Consider the following 26396-nt stretch of genomic DNA (forward strand, 5'->3'; position numbering starts at 1 on the left):
AAATAAAAAATTTTAAAGACAAAATACCAGCAGCTTTAAGTCTGTCATCATGCAAACATCAAATATCAAACACTGTAGTAATTTTTCCATTGTGTTTTTTAATGCAAAATTGCATTAAAGACTAGCAATTTGTTCTACGTTGTGGTATAATAAGCAGTTCATTTTTTTCTCTTAACTGCTATCTTAGTTGCATTGCTAACAAAGTGTAACATTTGCAGATATTTTTTTATTCAAAAATTCCTCTATTTAAAAATAATAAAATCATGGCAAAACATTACATGCAGCTTAACCAATAAAACCAGGTGGGAAAATCGCCCAGCGAGTGCACACTAAAACAATTTAATACTGTTTTTAACAATGCTTTAGTGCATTCACTACAACCGATACATGTGGTGCTGCTTTTGAAATTGGTCAAAGAAAAATAAATAAATGTTTGACTTATAACTGAATGCTTGTTCATTACATCACTGAAATTACATGAATATTCAGATTTGCCTTGAATGAACAGCTGTGATGGATGGATTCCCCATTGTTGCCCCAGATTTGCAAGTAATGGTGGATATTTGTCAAAGTTTTGCCTCAGGACCATTCGCAAGCAGTAAAACTGTTCATTTTGTAAGGGTTGCTGCAGGTTCACCGCTGCAAGTTATCTGAGAAACAGTTTTACAGGCAGTCGTTCTGTCATTCCAGACAGCATTTGATTGGACGACAATCTGCTTACGCCCCTAAGTGCAAGATGATGGCATCAATGCTGCTTTCACAGAAATGTGCATACGGTATCTGCTAAAAGTACACTAGCACACAGGCGACCGCAAAGCTAATAAACATGGACTAAAAGTCACAAAACCCCAATTTCATGGGGTCTTTGAAGAACGGTTCAGCTTGTGAACTTGAAAAGACAGCAATTTACAGAGCAGCTTCACACAGAGTGACAAATAGGGCAGCGCTTTCAGAAAGTCCAAAACAGCATTTACAATAACAAAAAAGCTAATGATTTCTCTCAAAACCGAATTCGATAAAGCACGGCAAAATAACAACAGAACACACCCATTTTAGTTTGATCTGCTGCTTATTTCACAATTCACATGCTAAGGGTGCATGTGCTGAAGTCGGGTGCACACTCTGCGATTTCAGTGATGTTTTTGTTAAATAGCTCTCACCGTCCCACTAAATCATATGCGTGTGTAAAGCCAAAGCTCAGGATTTATGTATGGTCTGATCCTCGAGCTGCAACTTGACTGCTCACACTATAAATGTGAAATAAACACATGGGACCCGTGGAACTGTGTAGCCTCGATTGCTTCTGTCCAAACCACGTTTCCCTTCAGTGAGGGAGAAAACACCCCAATACCCTCACGAGGGTTCCTGACGTGTCAAAAATACATTCGACCCTCCAATTGCAGGTCGGGAGAGGCTAATCTCCTGTCGTTACCTCCTGCATGACAAAGCTGAAATCAGGCCCAACTCGAAGAAGAATCAAATGAAAACTGGATGCCCTTCTTAAAGGTGCAGCAGCAATACATTCCCATTCATTCTAATGGTCACTGTTTTTCAGTGCAAAACATGTTACAAACATTATCACAAGACCCCAGGGAAAAATATGAAATACTAATAATAAAAAAAGATACACTGAATGAACAAAACTAATTCCCTATGCCTTAAATCAGGTAAAAACAGCAGGTTACCACTGCTCAACTTCTTTAAATCAAGAGGTGGCGACTATTTAATCAAAGAGGGAAAAAGAGAGACAGAAAGAGACTAAGAAACAAGAAAGTGAGTAACAGAGAAGGAAACTAACAGTCATGACATCAACTATTGATGGTGTGATGTAAAACAGATCTCCGCGTCTCGTTCCAGAGAGTGTAGGAGTTCAACATGAGCACAGAGAGCAAATCCTCAGTCAATGTGAAATGTGCAGCGCATTAGTGTGTTCAGAGGTCTGATGTTCAAGTCACTTCTCAGTGGAATCAGAGCATGACTGAGCAGAAAAAAAAAAAACATGTTCTTGTTACACACTTCTACAGAATGCAACCTCGACCCGTGCCAAAACCACAGAGAGTCAAACACATGCAGACGCAATCAGAAACACTTCATGGAGCACAATCTACACTTTCGTAGCAGTCAACTTAGTCCACTAATGTTAGTCAAGGTTCTTGCACAATATTTAGCAGATATGAACAAATGACCTTGTTTTTTTTTGCTACAAATCTTTTAAGATTTCTAAATATGTAAATGAGCTCTGCTGTAATTGGCTAAATTTGTGTAGATGTAGTTCAAACTAGCTGCGAGACAGAACTTATTTAAACACACATTTGCAGTGCTGACACTGAATATCAGGGTAATCTAATGTACTATTGAAAATCACATTTACGGCAGATTCGTTTAACTTTAATTCTACATCCTGTAATTCTACAGGGGCTCCATTAGAGTAGTTGTTTCCACTGAATGACCAAAGGCACAGCTTAAACGAGATCTGTTATCTCTCAGCATTCAAAGAGGAAGCAGACCTGTCAAACGCATCCCATCCGAGCTCTCTTTGATTGCTCATGAAATGTGAATAACTGAAATGGGCTGTTGGGTTTTTGGCAGTGATGTAAATGCAGGCATTCACATTCAGATCCCTGACGCTCCGGCCCCGGAGCTCATCTGCTGCTCAGAGAGGAAACGCTCAACCTTCAGCAGAGGAAAAACTGCATGGCGTGAAAAAAAAACAAAAAAAAAACTACAAATTAAATTCATTCATAATGAGTCATTCTGTGGCATTAAACGCAGCGTTAATGATCATTTACCATAATACCATGGTTAACGCTATTACAAAAAAATATCATCAAAACACATATGAAACAAAACAACCAATTCTGAAAGCTTCTCATACAGACTGAAGGAGATCTTGCACTGATTTTGAAGCGGCAAATCAACTAGCATTCTTGGCATAAACTACATTTTCGCAAAGAATTGAAATGCATAGTAGCCATTATCTAAATAAGGCTGATGAAGTAGATGAGAGGCATCATCAAAACACAATCTCAGTGCAACACTGACACTGTCACAACACCCTCGACAAGATGGCTGACAGAATATGCTCAAGATGGCTGTCACACTTCCCACAACCCTAACGCGACCGCTCCGCGCTAACAGCCGGATCACAAACTGCCTACGCCACCTCTGCAGCACTCAAACACATCAGTCCCAACTGCTCGGCTTCTTTAAAAGTGCTCTCATTTTACAGGCCAGTGGAAAGGCCGGTGCGGAGCACTCTCCTTCATGGCAGTGACCCACATTAACAGGAACGTTCCCTTTTGTCAGGCAAACACCGGCCAGGAGATGTAGAGCGGAAAGCTCTGTCACTGCGTTTAAACGCTCGTCCTTCCCAACGATCTTCAAACGCTCACAGAAACTCAAGCTCTTCAAAAGCACTTAACCAGTCTTTCACAGCCACCAGCACTACAAACCAGCTACAAGAGTTTCAGGAGCAGGACGGTTTTGTACTTTCCAAAATGTAAAATTAAAAGGTCCAAAGCTAAATTATACAGTAAAAAGTTACAAATTACAAAACACTGAATAGCTTGTAGCATTACATCAATCTGCTCAGATTATCACTCAAAGTTCCTTCTAGCCATGTGTCCTTAATGTGTCCGTATTTTGCTAAATTCTGCTGTATATCAATTTTGTGTTCCTGTGGCTCAGTGGTAGAGCATTGCGTTAGCAGCTCAAAAGGTTGTGGGTTCGATTCCCAGGGAACACATGTTAGGTAAAAAATGTTAGCCTGAATGTGCACTGTAAGTCGCTTTGGATAAAAGCGTCTGCTAAAGGCATACATTTAAATGTAAATGTATAAATGAGGGACCTGTATTTAGTGAGAATTACTATTGTACAGTCAACATAACTGAGACTTTTTTTAAATTGCCAATATAATTAAAAAGCTACTGACTCTTTAACCCTTTAAATGTCTCTCACATTTTTAGATGAATATAGATGTGAAAGTGCACTATCCAAACTTAAATTTGAATAATTCATGAATGAAAATGTTTTGTAAAATGATTTTGATGTATCATTTCCTTGGTAATGCAATGTCTGATTTAAATGGTGTTCATAAGATGAATTTGAGATTTTAAGCTTTCAATTTATATATAATTTATGATGATTTCTAAAGCGTGATAGGGAGAAAGCAACAAAGACAGACTTTTTGGGACAAAGGTCAGAACTCCTGTTATAATGTCAATTTTTGAGGTCCATTCTAGTCATAAAATAATCTATTAGTTTTCCTACATAATTTGTAATATTTTCCAATGATACCTGTATATAGTTTATTAGGATTTGCATTATAGCACTCATCTGAATGCCTCTGATTGGCCATTGCGTTTATAAACTCAACAGAATCATGTGAGATTGGTTATAACAATCAACACTGTAAAAGCACAGAAAAAGAAATCTGATGGAACAAATAAACCCTAATATTAATTAGATAGTATTACTAGCCTGATAATAATAATACTCATCCACAGGCAACATCTCTGACCATCGTCAACACACAATATCGTCTACAACTAGGCACAATGCTCCCATATACATCATACAACACAGTTTCAGTGTAGTTAGCTATTTTTTAGCAAATGTTTGAAGTGTAGTCAACTACTTTTCCCAAGCGATCATCTGACTGCAGTGTAGAAGCCATCAATCGAAATAACTGTTTTAAAATAGTTTCCCATAAAACTGCTAAAGATATGGACTCCAAGCTCTGTGTAGGATGTGCAGAACATGACAGTAAAATAAAGCAGAAAGTAGGGTGGATGAGGGAGTGCTGTGTGAAACGGCATTTAAGTGGTCAGGTCAGGGTTGTGTGTGCACTGCAGTAACCATTCAAAGCCAGCTGGACAATATCATAAGACCAAACACTCCTACTGTGGTCTTAGGTGCGCATCAAACGGCATGACAATCAGTGTATATGCACAAGCATCCTGAGGCCCTCAGCTGATAGATCACAATTTTACATCTGAGCTGTTTCATAAAGAGACCACATGAACACCACTCAACTACTTTTTTGATGTTTATAATAGCAGAGGGGCATGAGAACCTTCGTGTCTTCTGGTAGAATGATTAATAAAGAAGATGAGAAACTGTCCGCCATTTCTTTCAGCATTTACTTTTAAAAATCAAAATCAATCAACTCAAATATTTTCCAAATCCAGTACTCAAGTAGATTTAATGCCACTGAACATCAGTAAGAAACTATCAGGAGGTGTATCACTTGAGCTTCAGTGCCTGCACTCCCAATGGTAGTCTCCAATAGATCAACTCCTCTTTTACAACTTTGTGCATTTCAAACAGTCGCTGCCGGCTATGTTGCCTTAAATCACTAAACATCATTGAAAAGAAACAACTTCCGGTTGCTTTTTTACTGAAAAATACTATCATTGTGAACAACCCTTCAGGCAGAATGATACAAAAAACAAAAGTAGCATCTAATGTGTCTGTGCTAATCCACCATAATTCAAAATGTATCCCTGTAGGTGTAGAGAATCCTCTCCAGGCCTTGTGCTCACTTACTGTTACAATGAGTCAGTCAGCCACACCGTCCAAACGACTCCCTCAAGGACTGAGACATCAAGCCATGCAGCTAGCGTCACTTAATGTTTGCAATTATGGGAAAAACACATCATGCAAATATGTTTGCATCACGTTATAAAAATGTTCTGTTTGCAGAGAGTGCAGGAATGGACCATAATGAACCTTGTGCACATCAACTAATAATAAACCAATATAAAGTAATGATCATTTTTAGTACACATTTGTCTTCTTCTGTCTATCTCTTTGTTTTCCCCCTTTCCAAACTTCTCTGTTTTCCAGTCTATCTTTTTATGCACATTTCTGTCTCTTTCTGTCCATCTCACTCTCTTTCCCTTTCCATTCTTTTCTCTTTTGCATCTCTTTAATCCACATTTGTTTTTTCCCTTCCATCCTTCCTTTTCCTCACCACCACCGTACTATCCACATATATTTTCCATCTGTCCATTTTTGTCCACATTTTTTTTCCTGTCCATCTCTGTATTTTCTTTCTATATTTGTCCCGTTCTGTTATCCATTTCTGTCTACTCCTGCATATCTTTCCATCCACATTTCTTTCTTTCTGTCCACATTTTGTCCCAGTCTCTTTTCCAGTCCATCTCTGTCCAAAGTTGTTTTTTCTTGTCTGTTTTTGTCCACATTACTGTCTCTTTCTATCTATCCATCTGTCTTTTCGCTTTTCATCTTTCTATCTTCCCCATTTATCTTTCTATCCACATTTATGTTGTTCCTGTCCATCATTGTATCTCGTTCTTCTGTCCATTTTAACCCACATTTCTCTTTTTCTGTCTCTCTTTTCCCTTTCCATTCTTCTCTCTTTTCTAATCTTTCAGTCTCTTGCTCTCCATTTCTTTCTATTTTTCCTTTCCATCCTTCTCTCATTTCATGTCTATCATTCTTTCTATATTTCTGTCTTTTCCTGTTCATTTTTTGTCCACATTTCTTGTTTCCTGTCCATCTCTGTATTTTCTCTTTCCATCTTTTTGTCTTGTTCTCTTGTCCATTTCTGTTTCCTCTCCTGTTTACCTTTACGTCCACATTTTAATATTTCTGTCCACATTTCTATCTTTCCTGTCCACTTTTTGTCCAAATTTCTGTCTCTTTCTGTCCATCTCCCTGTCTCTTTTCCAGTCCATCTCCATTTTTGTCCACATTCCTGTTTTTTCTATCCACCCTTGTCTTTTCCCTTTTCATCCTTCTCTCGTCCCCTTTTTATGTTTCTATCCACATTTCTGTTGTTCCAGTCCATCATTGTCTCATTCTTCTGTCCATTCCTCTGTGCGCATTTGTCTTTTCCTGTCCATTTTTTCCACATTTCTCTCATTCTCTCATCTCTATTTTTTCCCTCTTCCCCATCTATCTATCTAAATTTCTGTCATTCCTGTCCATCTTTTTATCTCATTCACCTGTTCATTTTTGTCTTTTTTTCTATCCTTCTCTCTTTCCCCTGTCTATTTTGTCCACCTTTCTATCTATCTGTAACACCCCAGGACTGTTTTCATTCCCCATGTGCTCTGTGTGACCTAGTTTCTGTCTCCTGTTGATTGTGTCATTATGTTCAGGTGTGTCTTGTCAATTACCCTCGTTAACGTTCCCCTAATAAGTTGCATTCTGTTCAGTGTTTGGTGGTCCGGTCTACTACCCCGATGTATACGTGTGTTTGCTACCTGCTTGTTATGGATTACCACTATGTGGATTATTAAAGACTGTTTATCTATCTGCTTCTTCATGCATTCACTCATGCACCACACCGTGACACTATCTCTCTCCCCGTCCCTGCGTTTTTTTGCAGAAAAAGCACTTCTGTTGATTGTCTGATATGAAAATAAAGACATGTTAACACCCCATCTTTTTCAACTTTTCAGATGAGACGGGTCAGATGAGAGTCCTCTAAATGACGTTTTTAAGTGAATGTAGTGAGAGACTGCGGCCCACGAGGCCAGCTGTACACACAAACACACCAGCAAACACAGTGAGGAATAAATCTTAATGAATGCATGCCTTCTAAATGCAGTGAAAATTACAAAATATCAAATCTTTATTTTGTTCAATTAATTTGCTCAATTGTGTTAGTCAACCAAGTGCCTCAAGCAAGATGCAACAGCTATAATCATAAAAGCTGCAATGCTGTTCTTCTTCAGGTCCTCGTCTAGTGAAACCTTACCTGACTGAAAGCAAGGTCTGACGACCTTCTCTGTTCTCCTGCCTTGATTAATAACTTAATATCTTATTAATTAGGGAATTTAGCTGAGAGTGAAATGCTTTAATTTCCCTGAGCAGAATCTCCTGTCTGAAAACGAGTGATTAAGCGTTGGAGAGGTGAAAAGTGAAGGTTGCAGCGCTCTGCTCTCCCCTCTTGTTCGTGTCTTCTTTGAGCGCATTTAAAAAGCTTAATTGTGTCACGTATGACAGTCCTTTGACCAAAGCCTTTTTCCCCCTTCGGCACTCCACACGTTTTGTCATGTAAATGGCAAAGTATTTTCAGATCCCATCCGAGGAGTGTTCAGAGAGTGGGAACAGCAGTTGAAGGAAGATTAATGTTCTGCTACCTGCCTATTTTCTCTCAACTTCTTCAGTTCTTCAGTAATGGCTTTTACCCTGACACGATAAGATGCCACTGCAAATTTGTTCAAATGTTAGCAGCCCATTAAAACATTCCTAAATCTGCCTTACTGTTTAAACAAGCCCAAGGGCAGATAAAACCATGCGTTTCCACTCTCACTTTGTGTTCGCTCAAATTGGAGACTTGCCCCACTTGCCTCAGATTCTCCAACCATGAGGTCAGCGAGGACGGTATTGTGCGCAGTGGAATCTAAATCTAGCTTAGTCCAGCTATGAGCAGGCGTGTCTGATGGACTCACCCTGGGGCAGGTCAGAGGGCAGGTACGGCACTTCTTGAGCGCTGACGTGTGTCCAGTCGAAGTCATCGTAAGGATCCTGCTGGTAGTCGCATTGTGCTGGGCCATCATCGAAGGTGCAGCCGCCTAGAACAAAGCATCATTATATACATGTTTACACTCAAACACAAATGCACAATTTTATTAGTATAGCACCTGAGAGCTTTCGGTGAATGAGACACACACACAGCAAGATCCAAAAGTCTGTGACCACTAGTGAAAATGCAAATAGACTACTTTTGTTTTATTTATTTATTCATTTATTTTTATACAGAAAGCCACAGTATTAAACCCACCCAAATACATTTTCAAAGTGACATTATGTCAGATTAGGATTATGAATGCCAAATATTAATTCCAAACACACACTTTAATCAATTTTTTTCAAAGTGACATTATGTCAGATTAGGATTATGAATGCCAAATTGTCATTTTGATCACAGACTTTAATTTATGAAGTATTTATATGACAATTTCTTTTTTTAGTATCATATAAATACTTATCCACATGATCATGATATATGCATTTGAAGGGTATATGAATATGATATGTGACAGTAATGATCATTTAAGTGTTATACATCAAAGTACCATCTGATACCATCCCTGTACCATGTTCAGTACTTTTTTGTCAGGGTAAATACCCCTACTGATTTACCGTATGTCAGAAGAACAGGCTACTTTCTGCACATGCCCAAATCTAGTGCTGTAGTTTCCTCATATCAAACGTCCTCTGTTTGTTTCTCAAGTCGACAATCATGTTCTTATGACAACAACCCTTCTCTGACGCAGCGCCAGACTTTGTTACTCATTTACAGAGATTACTGATAGTTCAGTCTTATTATGAAAACTGCAGGCGAAACTGGGTGATAATGAGTACTAGCACATAGTCAAAGACTCAAATCAGCTAACAGGAGCTTTATAAACCTCTTACAGCCACACAGACCTGCAGAAAGCATAAATCATCTGTGATTCATACCGTTATGAACACACAGAAACAGCCGGTTTGGTATGTTAGAGTCGTGGTGTGACAGTAGTGTATAACACACTTACAACATAAAGGACAGTGTTCCCATCAAGAGTGTGTCACCTCCTGCTGCCATTCTCCCTGCCAATATCTGCCTGTGTGTGTGTGTGTGTGTGTGTGTGTGTGTGTGTGTGTGTGTGTGAGTTGTGTGTGTGTGTGTGTGTGTGTGTGTGTGTGTGTGTGTGTGTGAGTCAAAACTAGCTCCCCTATTCAGTTCATGAGTGTGAGTGTGAATTGTTCACACCCCACAGGAGACTGAATTGATGTTTGAATTGAAATGACAGGATGATGAATTTACTGAACTGCAATTCAAAGAAATTTACACAACAGATGAATTGCATTAGTAAAAAACAAGCTTTGAGACCAGATATAAATAATTACATAATTCATTTTGACTAATTATGCCAATTTATTCCATGACATGTACAATATATATTTTACACTGCATAAGCATTTAATTTTCTGGTGCTCTGCCATCATGATCCATCAAATAAAAGATATTACAATTAAAACTTTAATGTAACTTTAATATAAATGCAAATTTCTAAACACACACACACAGATATATATATATATATGTGTGTGTGTGTGTGTATATATATATATATATATATATATTATATATTATATATCATATATATGATATATATATATCTATATTATATATTGATATTTTGATATAGACATTGAAATTGATATTTCTGACATTTCATTGAGCGTTCATATATATGTGTGGGCTCAGATGGGAGCTGATGGCAGTCATGGCACAGAACAGACATGAGAGTAGGCAGCAGGACGATCTGTCACCACTCGACGTGTGTGTGTGTGTGTTTCAGTTTCTCATGCATGTCTTCTAGAGTGCTCTATTGGCTGACAAATATCAGTACATTTGCAAAGCTGAAGCAGGTGGCTCTCTTAAAAAAAAAAATATATATATATATATATATACCTAACACCAGCTTTCCTAATCTTTTTGTATTGTATCTATTTGTATTCTTTTTAAGATTTAAATAAAATTAACAAAAGCAAAAAAGGCCCCTACCACTAGCTTGCTCTATTCTTTTTCTTGTATAATTAAAAAAAACCTTGTTACGTGTACTGTGTTAAGCTAACTGAGACTTGTTATAGCACTTGCATATCATTGCTGTTTTGTTGATTTTGATTGCTTCTATTCTCCTCATTTGTAAGTCGCTTTGGATAAAAGTGTCTGCTAATGTATATTTATATATTAGTGCTGTAGTAATTAATCACACTTTTTTCTTGAATTAAAGGGATACTCCACTGCAAAATGAAAATTTTGTCATTAATCACTGCCTATCACATTAATCATTAATCACGAAGAAAACAAAAAAAATACTTGACTTTATTTTTCAACAATTCCATCTCCTTCCTTCCTCTCCTCTTGTCACTTGATTTGGAGAGACACAGAGGAGAGGAATTGTTGAATAAAGTCATTATTTTTGTTTTCCTTTGTGTACAAATGTAGTCCTCGTCGCTTCATAACGTTACGGTTGAATCACTGATGACAGATGGACTATTCTGATGATGCTTTTCATACTTTCCTGGACCCTTAAATATTGTAATTATTTAGTATTAAAAATATCTTAAATTGTGTTCCGAAGACGAATTAAAAATATCTTAAATTGTGTTCCGAAGACGAACAAAGCTTTTACGGGTTTGGAACGACATGGGGGTAAGTGATTAATGACAAAATGTTCAGTTTTAACTGAAACCCTTTAATAGAGTAACCCTTTAATCGTGATTAATCCCACCTAACATTAAAGTTTTGAAATATACTTTTATATTGCAATAATTTCACATTCAATCTTCAAAGTAGAAAGTTAGAAAGAGCGTCTATTTTTAATATTTGTTTAGAGGCATCTTTTTTATGACTTAGGGTGAGCATTGGTGGAGTGGTCTCAGTAAAGTATGACAGATTGCGTTGATCTGCTGCATCTTCCACAAACCAACATAAGCTGCAAGACAAGGAACTGAGGCAAACATTTCAGCATTTTTATGGACTTTATGGGCATGTTTGTGCCGTTATTTGATTTGTTTAGTATAATAAATTCCACCAGTGAGGTAAAGGAGAGTAAAATACAATCCCACCCACCAACATCTCCATCTGCTCCAAACATTCAACTACAGTCCAGACTGGCCATTCATCTGAACGATTAACAATCATCATCTCGAAAAACTGTTTGACAGGCCGTCATGACTGACTCAGAACTTGTTAGTGACTCTGAAGCAGTGCATTCATTATATGGGGTTTTCTCACCTGTGTAAAGGTCAGACGCTCCGTGTTTTACATCCACTGACCTTTACAACCTCTCAGTGATTTCAAAGAGAGAGCAGAAATCCAGACAGACGAAGGTGTTAATTAAACGGCCCTGCATAATGGTGGGAAAGAAATATCTGCACCTTCCCAAGAGACACACAAACTTATCTCCGCAGCAAGGGCTGTGACACCAGCCCAAAGTTACACATGGAAATGAGTCCTCATCATTCAACAGATCTCTACGCCAGACTGTGTCGCAACAAAAATTACAATAATCTCAACTTTGAGACACGAGCACATTTCGCAGGTTTTCTGGTTGCAGGATAATGCAATATGTAATGCGTTTTCATTTAATTTTAAGGGAATATCCTGTGCCAGTGTGGCATAGACTTAGTTTTGAGCGAGTAAAACACGTTTCCTACATTTTGCACTTCAAACACATGCAAATGTAGGAAACGGCTGACAACGACTTCTGCAAACAGACCGTTGCAAGAGTGGATTGAGTGTGTAAATGAACCAAAGAAGAAGACACAGAAGAAGACTTCCAGAGGGCAGGAGAGACGTCTGCACACTTAATCTGAGTCATTATAAAGACAGACTAATAATACCGCTGTCATTTAATGCTAATCCATAGATTTAGTGCCGTGTCATGCTAAAATCATTTGAGACGCACAAAATTAAAAGACGTGTCACTTCTCATGCATCCCAGAGTGCTAATAAAAGTTGCATTATAAGCTAAGTCTCAATCCTCTAACACCATTTCATCTATTACTGATCAAATTGGCCATAAGCATGAAAATGTGTTTAATTTTTGTTTAAAAGTGCAAATATCACAAAAAAATATGTATTATTTTTTCTTTCTGATTTTGTAATATTCATCCACTGAATCACTGAATCTTACTTTAACAACATGCCATCATGAGTTTAGAGCTACGTAAAACTTCCCGGACCTGAACTGAGAGCGAACTCCTTTCTTACGCACAATCTTAGCGTTCTTGTCTTTAGTTCCTCTGTGAGCACTGGGCATCGGTTACATGTATTTGTGAAAGGCCAGTGTGTGTATTTTTAAGCACTTAGCCAAACAAAGAGACTCCCAAACCAAAGCCAATCATCTTCAAATTCAAGACAAAATACAACACCCACTGAATCGTCTCGCAGCGATTAATTTATCTGCAGCACAGGAAATTGAGTTCTGTCCTCTGCCCACATTGGCACACACATAATATTCTCCAGCATCACAAAACCAAACACCTCCACACACCATCTGACTCTCTTTGACGCACTTGGCTCCACCGAGGGGCCGGAATAGCTGCGGATAGCTGGCCTGAGGACAGAGCGCTGACAACAACGCCCGCTTATGTGCCGAAGACAGAATTCATCTGTCTAAATGGGGCAGTGGCTATTCAAGAGCTCCAAATCACCACAATCCCACTGCCTTATGCAGCAAATATCTTTCATAGCCCACTGAACGCTTGGCGTTTCACGGCCGCGGCACTCGGCTTGCTGTGCAGGACAGACGGACAGAGCGCTCCAGATGGGCCCGAGCGCGGCTCCTGCATTCAGCGACGCTGCAAGGACACTAACGGGGATGATTTGCATACTAATCTATGGCTGCAAATATTCAGCCTTGCTAATGAAATACAGTAATAGCTTGCTCTTCATTTACATAATAAAATAATTATTGTGTCTGATAAAACCTCAAGGGCAAAGCCCATTCGCAGTCCCCAATAAACACGGGTTAACAACTCTCATAAACACCCACTTATTAATAGTGATTGAGAAAGAGACTTTCCCTGCAAAAGTGCAGGACACAAATCAGCCCACGTTCTCGGATTAAAACTTAGGAATCGATTCCTACTATTGCAAACTAGCCAGATGTAAAAAACAGTATGGCGGGAGGGGATGGAATCAATCATAAAGCCATCAGCTCCAACCAAATTGAAAAACACAAATAATGATCCAATCAAGATGAAGAAACACAAATAGCGCTTGTGTTGTTTTCGTTAAAATGGGAAAATGTTATTTTACAGAAGGTTAGTCACAGACAGCGTCAGATTAATCAACTTCACTGGAGATCTCATAAATAAAAGCTCCGCTCTGCACTGCTCTGTTTTACTATGTTTAGCTTTATTTTACTCGGGTCAGAACTGTGTCATTCATACCTACATTTCTAATGTTTAACCCTGCAGTGCCGAAGTGCTGCTAGAATGTTGTTTAGCAACCAATCATAATTCATGAGCTTTACAAAGTTGCAGCTCAAGTGAACTCAAGTCTCTCCATGACTTAAATTAAAAGACAGCAAAAGATAAGCCAGCGCTACAAATGACCTTGGCTTCACAATTTCACATGTGAAAGCCTGTAGCTATACAATATGATGGTAAACCACTTTGCGACTTCGGTGACTTTCAGAACTGAATGGACAGCTGCGATGACGGCTAAATGGCTTCTCTCACTTTCACCTAAAACAAAATGTTTAATTATGTAGAAATGACAAAAGGTGACACTTGTCTGTAGGTAAACAACACGTGTCACTTCCTCCACTGTGCCTGAGTGCTTTGATTCATGGCTGCAGAATGCTATGACCACAGGTTTACGGCTGTTTTTGTGTGCTTTCATCGAGTGGACCGAGAGTCTAATCTAGTTATTAACATTATTCCTGTGAAAAGGGAGAAGCAGTCTTCTTGAAGGGCACAAAGTAGAGCAAATGTCGAAAGCGCACAAATTGTAAATGGATTTCCTACCAATTAAAACGGCTGAAAGCAACACCTTCAGAGACTGTCAAAATACTTCTTAACCCCCTCGCCGACAGCGCTGTCGGCACTCCTGCACAAAATCACTGAATCTCTATACACACCACGGCCATTTGCATGCCAATCATCTGTCAAAAATAAACACAAAATACATAATTAAAAATGCATCTGTCAAAAATAAACAAATATGAATGAGCAGCATCATTTTCATTACTGTGTTACAGAATTTGGGGTCATAAAAATGCATCAAAATGTCTTCTTTTTCTTAATGTAGAATATAAATGGTTGTTTCCTGAGATTTGAGACTGGGATACAGCCTGCACATGTTCAGTGCGAGATGATGTTTTACAGCCAGCCATTCGCTGGAAAACCTCTGCTTGACATTAACAAGCTAAAACCGCTCCGCACCTCTGACCTGCTCCAGCAGACCCACGCATCTGCCTTCGGTCTCACGAGGGGATCGCTGCTGAAGAGGTTCACACAGAGTCAAACATCTCCTCCGTCCCGTGAAAAACAAACCCTTGCTGGGGTGTGGGACGGGAGCGAAAGAGAGAAAGAAAATAGTAGCTGAAATCAGACACTGGCACGTCTAAGCCAGAGACAGTGGAGCGCTGCAGAGGAGAGCCTTTGTGTAGTCAAGGCTGCTCTTCTGGAAATCATTCAACTCTATAAAGTTCTGTCATCGAATATCTCTGAATAAAACTGTAGTTTGTTGAGCTACTCAGAAATCACAACCATAGTCAAGCTATCACAAGATACTAATTCAATGGAAGCAACTGCACTGGGCTGCAGCTTTATACATAGATGACTATTTGATGATATAGTTTATCTACAGTAAAAGTAGGGAAATTTACATCAAATATGACTAAAAGTTATGTAGTATAACTGACCAAACTAGGACATAATTAGTTAAAATATTGAAATATTTTGTGGTAGGAAAAAAGAAAAAGAAATATAGGATTTATTTTTTACCGAAATGATTCCACTATATGTATTAAAATAAATCAACGCTTAATATTCCATACCAGCAGAGGCGAATAAAGCAGTGAAATGTCATAAAATCATGAGTATGTTTTGATTTAAAGGTCAGAAGCTATAGCTTACATGAATTAAAAAATAATAAAAATAATCACAAACATGACACTTAAATTAAATAATTTTATATATACAGATTTATTCATTATTTTGTAATATGTTTTTTTTTAAAACAAATTATGAGCTCTAAAAGATTTTCTGAATTTTTACAACTTTTTTGCCTTAGACCATCTACAAATGGTAAATCTTAAAGTAATAAGGTTACCAGTACTGCATCTTTCTGAAAATAATGCAGCGACTGATATATAGGTCGTTGATTTATAGTTATTTTCAAAGCTTTTAATGTATTGTCATTATAAAAGAACTTCATTATTGTTTATTTAATTACAACAAATATGTTTTTGTTAAAAACTAACCAAAATTAAAAATAATAAAAAAAAAATAAAAAAAAAGAACCCAAGGCCCTTCTTCTGGTCCAAAAAAAAAGTTATTTAAAGTCACATTCTAGCCATGTCAATAAACACACGACACACTGATGCATTTATTGAGATGTGTATTGTTTATTGAGATGGCCAGATTAATTAATTTCTTTTTTGTAATAGTTGCTTCAAACCCAAAGAGCACCTTCGTAAACAGCAAGTAGCACTTTAAGATGTCTCCTATACGATCTGTTAAAAATAATGTGTTTATAATTTTTGCACAGGACAGACTTGAGCCCCTTTCACACTGAGATTCCGGCAAATACACGGGTAATGTGTCCCGGCAATTGTTCTCGGGTCACTAGATTTTGCACTTTCACACTGCCAGTGATTACCCGGAATATGTGCGTGCATTCACACACAACCTGTAAAGGTCCTGTGAAGACACGTGATATCAGGGTGTGACGTGTAATGTACGAATCAAAAACGCTACGCACATTAACTTTCTCTTAAGCTGGTGAACGATCTCAGCTTCAGTGCGGAAAGTGAGGAACTAACTGATCTCTGCTTCGTTACAGTTTGCACATATTTGTTTCGTCGCGAACATTGATCTTCATTCAAAACAGCCGGTAAAAGAGTTGCGTGATAACGTGCGTCATCACTACGACACACACTTTACTGCATTAGTTCTGGCTTTTGTTCACACAGCGCTCGTTCCGGGACTGAACCCGGCAATGTTACTAGGTCCCCGACCCAGGATCAATCCCGGAATCAATCCCGGGACGTGTTTGCTTTCACACAGAAGGCGACCCGGCAATGTTCCGGCAATTTTCCGGATCCAACGTGCAGTGTGAAAGGGGCTATAGTGTTGTTTCCAAACAATATAGTGGTATCAGCATCGGCTAATGGCCAAAATGAGTTGAAAAATATCAGCAAAAATTCTATATTGTGTATCTCTACTAGTAATAGTAAAAGAACTAGCATTTTTTGTAATGCATTTGAACAGTTTGTTAATACAGGTTTTTATGCATACAATCAAAAAAAGAAAGAAAAAAAAATATTTGTTGTAATAAGAACAAAGATTCTCAGAGTAAGTTTTACAGTAAAATACAATTTCAGTCGTTCTACTTCAAAATATCATGTTTGCAAAATATAATTGTCTTACTTGCCATTTTTTGTAGTTAATTGTGAATTTTACTATCAAGTCAAGTCTGCTTTATTGTCAATTCTTCCACATCAATACATCACACAAAATGTAAATACAACAAATACAATTTACTATCAATATCTGAGTGACATTGTTTCCACAACAACTTTTTTTCAATGTATGCCAAAATGTAATGCTAATATCCCTTCATTACATCATATTTAATTACATAAATTACACAAATCCAATTTTAAAGACTATGTACAATTCAAAACAGCAAAATCTGACCAAAAAAAAAAAAGTGAGTGGATATTACTGTCTGTCATTTTACATCTCTATCCTAAAACAATTGTTAAATATTACATAATTAGCTACTTTTATCTCAACTCACACTTTTTCACTATTAAAATGGGAGTATTTAGCTGAAATGTGCTCAGCTTCTTTAATTTGATTGGTTTTTATCATCAACACAGAAAGTTGCAATTTGGCCTAATCTAATTATTACTTGGGACATACAGTGGACATTTACATAGTGTGTGTGATTATTGCATCAACTCGCTCTGCCGTAAAGCTGCTTACGCAATACAGCATGACATCAGCACGTTTGTTGTGCTTCGTGTTGGGAGAATCAGCTTGTCACTGGAAAAGCTGGGGTGTTCTGAAAACAGCTGAAGTACTGTCAGGACTCTGAAAATCAAAGAGTTTTACACTTACTCTTTTCTTTCATTGTCAGGCTCAAACAATCGAGAGCCCCCCGCAGGGCGTTCACAGTCCCCAGTCAAACAACACTGAGGCCTCTCTGCGTGCTGATTGGCCAGCTCTGATGATGTCACACAAGGCCTGGAGAGGCAGGCATGAATTGAATTGCAGACGCACCTTCTCTTCACACACCGCCCTCCGAACAAAGAGAGGGCAAGCCTGACCTACTCCACACAGCCTTTGATAACGGCTCTCTGAAGGCAGACAGAGAAAGAAAGAGAGAGAGCTCTGGCTGCTTTACTGATGAGACGTCTCCTCTGTAGTTTAACCTGTCCCCACGCTTTCCTTCCGCACCATTTTACAGCTCCCAAGAACAAAAGACTTGAGTCGGCAGCATATAATTACCCACAAACATGTGCGACACTGCCAGCATGAATCCCCCGTTATCACTTTTACTCACCGCAGTCTCTCTCTCCGACAATAAAACGCCGCCGTGCCACTCTACACACGATTACCTGACACTTAAAAACACAATACTTTTCTTTGCCACGGCACAAAGGGAAAAAGTTTGATGTGTTCATATGGCTGTATAGCCATGAAATGTCAGGATATGAATAAAAATGACGTTTCCCATCCAGGAGAGGAAAGCGTTTCCACAGGTAATCATCAAAGCGGAAAGCGCTGGTGCGGGTGAGCACTGATGAATTCACGAATAAACTCTGCGGAGAGGGCAGCGAGGCCTGGACTCGCAATGCTTCACCTGTGTTTATATCACAGCAGCGGAAACGCAGGGATCTGGATTTAAGCTGATTTACAAAATGGGGAAAAAATCTGAAAGGACAGAGTTAAGAAGCAGGAAAAATGATGACAAGGTGAGTTGAGAAATCGAGTGTGTGTGTATGTGTGTGTGTGTGTGTGTGTGTGTGTAATGGGGTCCAGGGAGGATGGTGTACTAGCTGTCACAGCGTGTGAAATTTCTCACATGCGTTTGAGGAACTGCAAACAATCAAGTGCGGTCGGTAAATGTGCTGAGGGTGCAGGAACGCACACGTCTGCGAGATCTAGTTCTCGTATAATCTCCTGCCACCCTCAAATCATGGCCGAATACCATTCTATATTACAGTGAAAAATCTGAAACACACTCCACGCCCAAACAATCTCTCATAATTAACCCAACCACCAAGACCCACTAAAATGGAACAACGTTTAAAAGACCGGCCTGTGCTCTGCTTTGGTCCTCAACAGGTTTCTTAACTAGTCTAACCAGCAAGACTCCTTTGGGTTGACCAGCCAATGAGGCTCACCCAGTGTCTTTTAAACTGTGTTTTGTTGTCAAACAAAGGACAACTGAGTTTTTTTTATTAGGCATTTAAATTTAACCAATAATGTGTCTGTGCCCTGGTACATAATCATTTTCTATATCAGCGAATTAGCATGATTGCTGAAAGAAGGTTTTATAAAAGGAAACCCTGGCCTGAGTTTCAGGACCAGACCACACCAGCACCACAACCTTTATATCAAAACCACAGCTTCTCTAATTCATGCCAAGAATTTTTGCTTTTTACTGCTCAGAAATCCAATTAAGTGAGAAACTGCCGTATCCTCTGGCTAGCCCAGGGCCGACTTCTGCAGTCAAGGTAAGGAGATTAAAACAGAGAGTCGGACCGAACAGCAAAGCCCAGATCCTGAGGCTCATCCGCACTGGCCGTCAGTCATTTGTTTACCGGATCAGCTGTAACTGTGAGGAGAAACCCGCCGGACAGGTAATGCCACGATTCAGTGCGCTGTTGAAATCTCTACACACACGTCTCGTGTTTCAGTGAAATGAGGCCTTTATGACTTTATGACACAATAAATCAACACTGTTGAGTCTGTGAATGACACAACAACATCAGCTGACAGTCTGTCATATATCTCTCAATCCATCTGCATTCCTGCCATCAATCCAGCTGGAACACTAAACCAACAAGTTCTCCATGATCAAATGGGAAAAAAGTGGGAAGTTCAGCGTGGATGGCAAGGCTTTTAAAGCACTGTACTGCAAAAAGCATCACCATAATCAGTATTTTTATCTCAATATATTTGAGAAGCTTATAAAGATGCACTCTAAAACAATGGTATTGGGTTGTTTTGACCCGGCGGTTGGGTTATATGTTTAACCCAACCTTCTGGGAAGTAACCCAACACCTGGGTCAAAACAACCCAATTGCTGGGTTTGTCCATATTTCACCAATTTTTAGAGTGTACCTAAGAAGCAAAATTGTGTAAGATATTAAGACTTGTTTTAGAGAATGTCTGGAATTTCACTGGCTTAAATTTTGCTATTTGTCTTTGGAGGAGAATTGGACAAAAACTGTGATAATTACGGACTATTTTAAACATTTTTACACAGAGAAATATACCGAGATAGACATCTGAAGTTAAAATCGTCATGTTGTATGAAAGACGTTTGTGTGCATGTTGTATTTCCTGCAGGGTACATCTCATATAACATCTTGGGAGAAAATAGAGCAGAGCGCAGACTTACAGCATGTCACAACCTGCACTCACTGCATCGTGCGCGCACACACACACACACACACACACACACACACACACACACACACAAACACACACACACACAAACACACACACACACAAACCAAACTCAAACAAACACACACACACACACACACACACACACACACACACACACACAAACACACACACACACAAGAGTAAAAGGTGTTTAATGGCACTGATGTGAGTGTTTTGTTGAGGCCAAATCTGCAGATTTTCTGGTCAGCAGAGTTTTACTGTCCACATCTGCAGGAGGTGATAAGCCATAAAAATGACCCACATTTGGCAGGACACTCTTACACACTCTTACACACACACACACACACACGTCCACCCCTGACTGCAATGGAAACAAAAGAAAAAAAAACCAAAAACACTAAAACCACTACAATCCCATATTTTTCCATATGTTTTTTTTTTTTTTGTTAAAATATTTCTCATAATGTGTAGATATTACAGCTCTGTGATGCTTTTCATATTTGAGCATCAGACACAACATTAACTCAACCTTTACAAAAATAAGTCAATTTCAAGTTCATTTTATTGTATACTTTATGTGGGAAGTGATAATATCAGCGTACATGTAAGTGTACTATTTCAGTACTTCTTGGGACTAAATTGGTGGTAAATTGGAACTTTATACAACAGTAGATTTCCTTTAGTAACCCACTTTTTAGTTTATAAATGTATACTTTAAGTGTACTTTAATTGTAATCGTAGGGAACCTTGAGTACTAAGTTGAAGCTTTTCTGTTGTATTGCAAGTACACTGTACGTTATACTGTTAGTTTACTCTTTGCATATACTGCAAGTATACTTGTAATTTCCACTGCAGCTGTAATAAACTTTCAACGCTGGCAGCCAGGGACATCACACAAACACACGGCTTTCTTTGTGTTTTTCTCCGTCAAGGCAGTCTGTTGTTGATTGCAATGTCTGTTCAGCTCAGAATGGAGCCAAACAGAACAATCTAGAACAGCACAAATCACACACACACACACACACACACACACACACACAGCGGTGGTCAGAGCGTGTCTATTCCTGAACAAGGTTAACCATTAACACACACGGTTAACATGACTAACTTCTGTTCCGCATCATGAGTTAAACAAGGTCAAAATCACAGCTCTGCTCTGTTCAAACAATCCTATTGTACTTGTTTTTAGATCAAAAGCTGAAGTTTGTCATGTTTTAAATGTCAAAATGCTTTTTTGCAAGCCAGTTTAACAGTCACCGTCACTTCACGAAAGTCTTACACAGGTTGACTTCTTGAAGACTCTTGCGACTCTGGCGTTCAGAACATGAATCTGAATCTGTCTCTTTGAGCCCAACATGTCAGAAATTAAAACAGAAATGAATGTTTATTATGGGTTTAGCTGAGATTTTCATTCATCTTCGGGATAAATAACTAATTGACTAAATGACAGCTCCAAACCGGCGCAAGTCAACACCGCACCGAATCACAGACAGTCCCGCTCACGGTTAACCTTCAAAGCTGGTGTTCACACGGTGATGCTGGCGGTCTGCGCGTGTTTTTGGCTGCGCGGTGCGGCGTGCAGCTCAGAGAGCACAGAGGTGCCAGTGAATCGGCCTAGTCATTAAGCCGGGCTTTGAGTCCAGACTAGAGCTGGATTTGAGGCTTCCAGAGAGCAGCACAAACTCCTCCTGCCAGCTCGTGGCACACACACACGGACACACTGAGGTAAGCTGATAACAGCCGCTGAAACACAACCAGACGCACACAAATCTGCTGAATTTGTTTGCATTTTCTGCACTTTTATAGGAAGAAATCTGGGGGATTCTGTAGAATGGATGTGGAGGTGAAGCGAGGGTGTTAAAATACTTTCTCACAAACACAGAGTAATACACTGAGCCAACTTTAAATGATCCATTCACAGGTTGATTGCGCTGGAAAATCTCTCTGTTTGAGCTTGACGACAGAGTCACTGTGACTCAACCAAGGGGGTGAGTTTGGGGCGGGATCATCTGTTTGGCTGACCAATAACAGACAGATGAATTAAAACAAAAACTTCAATACAACACTACATGAAAAAGAGAAGATCATATCAGCTTTAATTATGGTATTCCTCTAAAATGGATGTGAGGGTACTACCAAAGCTTGATAAAATTAGCCTAAATAAATAAATCTCTTATCCAGCATTGTTCAGAGTGTGATGTTGAATGTTGTCAAATACTGAATGCACATGAATATGTGGTGTGTCAATATAAGATGTGCTTACATTCATGCTGGACAATATTTTTTGAGTGACTGCATTATAAAAAATAAAATAAAAAAAAACGGTTATTATTGTTAACAACAAAAAAAATTTATTAAAAAAAGTTTTCTTTTTTTAATGTTACTTGACATTTAAAAAATGCTAACTGAAATTAATGTAATATGGAAAAATAATAATAATTTAAAGTTTCTCATTTAGTCTAATTTGATGTATTAAAATAACTAAAATATTTTATTTAAAAAAAAATCATACATACTTAAAAATAACTAAAATGACAAAAACATAAAAAATACTAAAACTTTAACTAAAATTAAAATGGAAATGGAAAATATAAGTATAATTTTAACAGTCAAAAACCTCTCTATTGTTCAGAAATGGCAAGTTTTACTGAAAACGGTCTGTTTTTTCCTCTTTTAGCATGTCACAGAAACAGAAACATGATCAACTGAACTTCTTCTGAATAAAACCTATTAATGACCTTTCTTTTTCTCAGCTACAGCTATAATCATCCAGACAGAAAGACTGTCGGAGAGAGATGGCAGGTAAAAGAGCATGTTCAGCTTTAAAAACTAGTGTTGAGGGCCTGCTGCAGACGAAATGACGGAGGGGAGTTTGGGAAACTTTATGGCAGCGTTTAAAGAGCAGAGAGTCATTGACTTTACACACCATACGCATGAATCACTCCCGGAGCTGGAGAGAGACGCCCAGAGGCTGATCACTCATTGGCTGGAAACGCATGTGTAATGTAATATGAGCGCTGGAAATCGGTGGAACCAGTCTGACTCTGTGTGTGTGTGTGTGTGTGTGTGAGGTAAGAGCACACAGTCTCAGGTAAGAGTCATTTAATGCCTCCGCACACATTCCACACTCCTCTCTGACTGCTGTTCTTTTGTCATGTAGTAATTAACCGTGCTGATCCCAGACCAGCCAAACTCTCCTGTCCCAACATCATAATGCACCCTGGGCGGGACCACCTCGCTTTGTGCTTCATTCTATAGAGCTAATTGCACAAGCAGTCAGTAAGAGCACAAAAGAGCTCGGAGATTGTGTTGCACCCTCGGCCCGTCTCTGTTTCTTTATCTTCTTCTCTCTCTGCTGGCCCAGCAGCCCTGTCTCTCTGCATTACAGTCTCCTGGCTTGGTCTTTCACCCTAATAACGTCTCCTGACCTTGAATGAAAGAAAAAAGCAAATCATGACCAATAAAAAACAGCACAAATAACAAAAATCAAAAATAAGAAAAATTTACGCCAGTACATCATCCTTCCGCCACAGTCTCCGTTCCATGAAGTCCATCACCGGAGTCAGGATGTGTCCATCTGATCGCATTCACTCCCTATCTAGGATACATAGTCTTGTCCAGCAGACATGCTCATTTAATGAGAAAACGGACCAAAAATATGTTGTACTACACAGATTTTCATGCAATCAAATGCTGTCTTGAATGAAAACGACCCATCCTGAAACATGACAAGCAGTAAATCATTGCTCATGGCTGTGGCATAATTACAGCATTTCCTGTTTCAACTAGTGGCCAAACTGATGTGGCATTTTTTAATTATTGGTTTTGGCCAATAAAAATTCTTTGTCTTCATTAGTTTACTGTCTGTCCATTTAACAATGGAAAGGCATAATACATTTTTCATGCACTGTCATTCATCCAGTATGCATTTATATAGTTTAAACAAGTGTTTGAATATCTCATAAACATTTTATTTTGCAGTTCTTCTGATCTTCTGAAGTGTGCATTGTAATGCATAAAAATGCATTTCAAACACTGCTGCTACATCCAGATGTCTTATTCACCGTTTACATTGTGAAGTTAGCATTACCTGGTCTTTATTTTAGAAATTATGAATCCTGGTGTGAAATGACTGACAGCTATGTTTGTGAAAAATACTGAATCAACAAACAGTTTATGTTTAAAATCAACTTTAAAATTCAAAAGATTTTTTGCTTTCTTGTGATCTTTGTGCACCTACTCACTCAGATATTGGCAAAGGAATCTCAATGTCTTGAAACTCTATTGATCAATCAGGAGGCACGTCAACACAAGGAATCTCAATGTCTTGAAAGGAAAAAACAAAACCCCAGCAATCTTGACTTTACCAGCAGAGCTGAAGTCTTCATCTTGTGGTGTTGCTCCTAAGACTCCTCAAAACCACATAAACATGGCCTTGGTGTGGATCTGGCCTCAGTTTAGGGACCCAGACAACACCACAGTCTATTTCTAACATACCAAAGGTAATAATCACCTCAACCACTATCATCACAGCATCTTGGCTTACAGGAAACGCATGGCTTTGAATGGCTGCTGAGCTTCTGTGTTTGACGTGAGCGCTGCAACATTCAGCATTCCCTCTCCTGCAGTTCATTCAATTGGACAGTCTGGTTTTAGGGCTGACAGGCTGTGGTCTGGATCTGGAACTGATGTGTCTGGCATTGTCTCACTCTGGTTATTCAGCCCTGAGCGTTAACCGCTACAACACATCTCCACTCAGCTTAAGCGGGTTCAGGTTTCTCACCTGCAGTCTGAACTCCCGGTGGATCTCAGGTCAGTATCAGGTTTCCCGAGGAGCTTTTTCAGCGCTGACCTGAATGAGTGTCACGCTCACATTAAAGATCACTGCTTCTGGATCCCATTTTAACACAGGACAAGCAGAGACTCAACACAGTACTACCAATGTGCCCTTATAAATGCATTTATTTTCTTGGACCATCAAAAAATGAAAGATTTGGTAAGTAGTTTCCCATTATCAATTATATGATCAGTTGTATGTTATATTTGCATGAATCAAATTTTTTCCCTGCTGTCTGTGAGGCAGCAGCTGGTTCATAGGGCTGTAGATGTACAAACTCTGTCTTTAACTGTTTCACCAATTCCTCCTTTACTCTCTGTCTCCGCTGTCTTTCATGTGTGTCCAGGCATACAGGGCTTCCGCTGATCACTGCCCGAGGACACACTTACAGGCCTGACGGACACAACAGAGAGAGAGAGAGAACGGCCCCCGGCCAAACACTGCCGCCAACACTCGGCACGCTGGGAAAGGATTTACCCTCCTCCAATACCACACACACACACACACACACAGATACACAAGGAAACATTTTCACATCAAATCACTTCAAATTCTTATTTTCTTTGTGCCCAGATATGAAACATCTCTGCTGAATTATGCTCAGCAAATAACTTTTTTGCTTCAGGAAACACAAGTCACATGATATGAAGTGTACAAATGTTATCAAGAAATAGTCTGGACTAGGATATTCCTGTTTCATATCTAAAGCTTCCAACCCTGTAGCACTCTGCAGTCTGATGTTTGGAAGATGACATATAAAGAAACAAAATGAAAATGCCAGTAACTAAATATACAAAAAATTTGAAAAATAGAATAAATTTAAATCTCTGAATACAAAAAAACAACCGATATTTAAATCTCTACACAGAATAAAAACAACTGATATATAAATGGCTAAATATGCCAAAAATTTGAAAATTTAAATCTCTGAATAGAACAAAACCAACCGATATTTAAATATTTAAATAGATCAAAATGGACTGGTGTTTAAATATCAGAATAGAACAAAACCAACCAATATTTAAATCTCTACACAGAATAAAACCAACTGACATTTAAGTTGCTAAATATGCCAAAACCAGCCGATATTTAAATCTCTCAATAGAAGAAAACCAACCGATATTTAAGTCTTTGAATAGAACAAATCTGTCTGATGTTTAAATCTCTGAATACAAACAACAACAACAACAACAACAACAACTCA

The 26396-nt window shown here is 38.8% G+C and overlaps 1 protein-coding gene across 1 annotated transcript in view; it reads right to left on the reverse strand.

Moving 5' to 3' along the window:
- The window catches only part of LOC109051605 (receptor-type tyrosine-protein phosphatase kappa-like), a 151815-nt gene that overhangs the window by 101311 nt on the left and 24108 nt on the right, over positions 1 to 26396 (reverse strand). Inside the window, 1 exon segment of the mRNA XM_042746354.1 lies at positions 8427 to 8549. Within this exon segment, the coding sequence (XP_042602288.1) occupies positions 8427 to 8549 (123 nt within the window).

The sequence above is a fragment of the Cyprinus carpio genome, chromosome B20, assembly GCF_018340385.1.
Source record: "Cyprinus carpio isolate SPL01 chromosome B20, ASM1834038v1, whole genome shotgun sequence".
NCBI classification, from domain to species: domain Eukaryota; kingdom Metazoa; phylum Chordata; class Actinopteri; order Cypriniformes; family Cyprinidae; genus Cyprinus; species Cyprinus carpio.